The 2,710-nt window shown below is 51.4% G+C and overlaps 1 protein-coding gene across 1 annotated transcript; it reads right to left on the bottom strand.

Annotated features, from left to right (window-relative positions):
* Positions 1-532: 532 nt before the first annotated feature.
* Positions 533-2,068, bottom strand: pou3f2b (POU class 3 homeobox 2b). The gene has a single exon (XM_036556466.1). It carries the CDS (start codon positions 2,066-2,068, stop codon positions 1,001-1,003), a length of 1,068 nt encoding a protein of 355 aa, XP_036412359.1. The 3' UTR covers positions 533-1,000.
* Between the last annotated feature and the right edge of the window lie 642 nt (positions 2,069-2,710).

Here is a 2,710-nt window from a genome sequence, read left to right as displayed (position 1 = left end):
AGAGGCTTGCAGCTAAAAAAAATCACATAATAAAATCTCTCCATCGCTCTCACTACACATGAAACATCTTTGAAAGCTGAATTAACTGAAGACAGCAAATAATAATAATAATAATAATAATAATAATGTTAGTAATTTCGTTTGATATGCTTTCATAAATATAAATACAGAGATCTGAGTGTGAATATTCTGCAGCACTGCGGAAAGACTGAGTTTAAAAGGATTTTAAAAGCAGAGATATTTGATATAATTAAATTGCTGCAGTATAAATAGTGCTGATAGTTGGGGTTTTAGTGCACAGCTACAAAAACAAGGGTTGCAAAAATAATAACAAAAACGTGAATAAAGACGAAAACATTTTTAAATAAAAAACATGATTATTAAAGACTAGATTGTTCAAATGTCATACAAATTAACGAAATAAAATAAAAGAAAACGTGCTACCGAACAGTGTGATAAAAAACGATTGTGTTCTTTGACTCTGGTTTAAGGGAATTATTAAATATGCTTTAGATTATGTTTTTGTTTTTTGTTTTTGTTAAAGCTCGCGCTCTCTCCTCATTAATAATACTGATGAATAGAAATAAATTTTGTTCCGTTCTAGGGGGTTTAAAAAGCTGTATGAGATTAAAATAAGAAAGCATGAAACTGCAGCGAGAACTCAATGAGGATTACACACTCACACCAGAACAAAATAATAATAGTAATAATAATAATAATAATAATAATAACAACAGTAATGCAGTCCCGTGCTGCTGTAACCCCAGCGCGTGCAGCAGCAGGGCTCCTCCGTTTCCGGTTAACGCACCTTTTTTTGTTTTTTACTCCACGCGCTCTGTCCTTCGCACCGAGCCGCGCCGCGCGCTCTCCCAACGCTGCGCCGAGTGCGCGCGCGCGCGCGAGCGAGCTCTGATCCCTCTCCACCACTGCTGCTGCTTTTGTTTAATCCGTCAGAGTTTATTCTCTCTGATTTTGCTCGTTTGTTTGTTTGTTTGTTTACTCACTGCCCCCCCACGGGCGGGGTCATGCGCTTCTCCTTCTGCCTGCGGTTGCAGAACCACACGCGCACCACCTCTTTCTCGAGCCGCAGGCTGTCCGCCAGGCTCGTGATCTCCGCCGCTGCGGGTTTGGGGCATTTGAGGAAGTGGCTCTCGAGCGCGCCTTTTACGCTCACCTCGATGCTCGTGCGCTTCTTGCGCTTGCGTCCGTGCGCCGCGAGCTTGTCGAGCCCCGCGGGGCCGCTCGCGCCGCAGTCCGCCTCCTCGAGCCACTTGCCCAGCAGCGGCTTGAGCTTGCACATGTTCTTAAAGCTGAGCTGCAGCGCCTCGAAGCGGCAGATGGTTGTCTGCGAGAACACGTTGCCGTAGAGCGTGCCCAGTGCGAGCCCCACGTCCGCCTGCGTGAAGCCCAGCTTGATGCGGCGCTGCTTGAACTGGCGCGCGAACTGCTCCAAGTCGTCTGACGTGGGCACGTCCTCGTCCGAGACGCCGCCGCTGCCGCTCGTGGACTCGAGCTGATGCTGTTGGTGCTGCTGGAGCGCGTGGTGCGCGTGCTGATGGTCCTCGTGCTGGTGGTGATGGTGCTGCTCGTGCTGCTGCTGCTGCTGGTGCTCGTGCTGGTGGTGCATGCCGAACCCGGATTGCGAGTACACGAGATCGTGCCCGTTGGCGCTCGTCCTCCACGCGCTCCCGTCGTGGTTGCTGTTGCCGTTGTTGTGGTGCGCGTGATGCACCAGCTGCTGCTGCAGGTTGCTGCCTGCGTTGCTGCTTGTATTGTTGCTGTTGCCCGTGCTGCCGTTGCTGTTGCCGCTCTCTTCCCGCGCGCTCTGCACCGCGGGTTTGACCTCGCGCTCTCCGCTCGACCACGCGTCCCCGTGCGCCGCCAGCGCCGCCGTGAGCCACTGGTGCGCGTGGCTGAGCGCGTGCCCGCCAACACCGCCAACTCCGCCGCCGCCAACTCCGCCGTAGTCGCCGTGCAGCAGCAGGCCGTGCGCGTGCCGGTACGGTGGGTCGTGCTGCTGCTGCTGCTGCTGCTGCATGGCGGAGGGCGGGAGGCTGTAGGCGGCCATCGGTCCCTCCGCCACGGCGCCGCGCGCGTCTCTGCAGCAGCAGCAGCGCAGCACCGCCGCCAAAAACCCCGGGAACACAGCGCGCGGGAGCGCGCACGCGCAACGCGGCAACGCCCACAACAAGGGACCATTGGAGGGAAACCCAGTGACGGACAGAGGGTGGGGGGAAGTGTCTCTGCTGGAGACTGCCCGCGCGCACATACACACCGCAGACCACTACCCATCACTTTGCCCACAGCTGAATGTACAGCATCAGTTTATTGTTTAGCCTATTTTGACCTGAAGTACAGGGTGTCTATAAGCAGCAGTGCGGTCAGCCTGTGTAGGGATTTTGTTAACACTGTTTATAACAGAGAATATTTGAGTTTGGAAAAATAGAGCAGTTACAGAGCCACAGAGACATTATTACTTGATTTTGCTGAAAAAAAAAAACATTATATACTAAAAAAGCACAGCTTTTGCTCAGTGGTATATACTTGTTGCTGCTACCGTTATCTGCAATGCATCTGATTGCATTGTCATGCACTGCAGAGATGGAACAGTTATTTTAGTATTACTGGTTTTATTTTGCACTGATTGGGTCTCATCCACCGATCTCAGTGAAGTTGTTGCTTTACAGATTTGCGTGTGTCATTTGTTTGC

The sequence above is a fragment of the Colossoma macropomum genome, unplaced genomic scaffold, assembly GCF_904425465.1.
Source record: "Colossoma macropomum unplaced genomic scaffold, Colossoma_macropomum, whole genome shotgun sequence".
Classification (NCBI taxonomy): Eukaryota; Metazoa; Chordata; class Actinopteri; order Characiformes; family Serrasalmidae; genus Colossoma; species Colossoma macropomum.
The sequence above is the reverse complement of the archived record's forward strand: the minus strand, read 5'-3'. Positions and strand labels throughout refer to the sequence as shown.

Coding starts and splice junctions, on each gene's coding strand:
- pou3f2b (XM_036556466.1), bottom strand. CDS start 2,068: ATGGCCGCCTACAGCCTCCCGCCCTCCGCCATGCAGCAGCAGCAGCAG.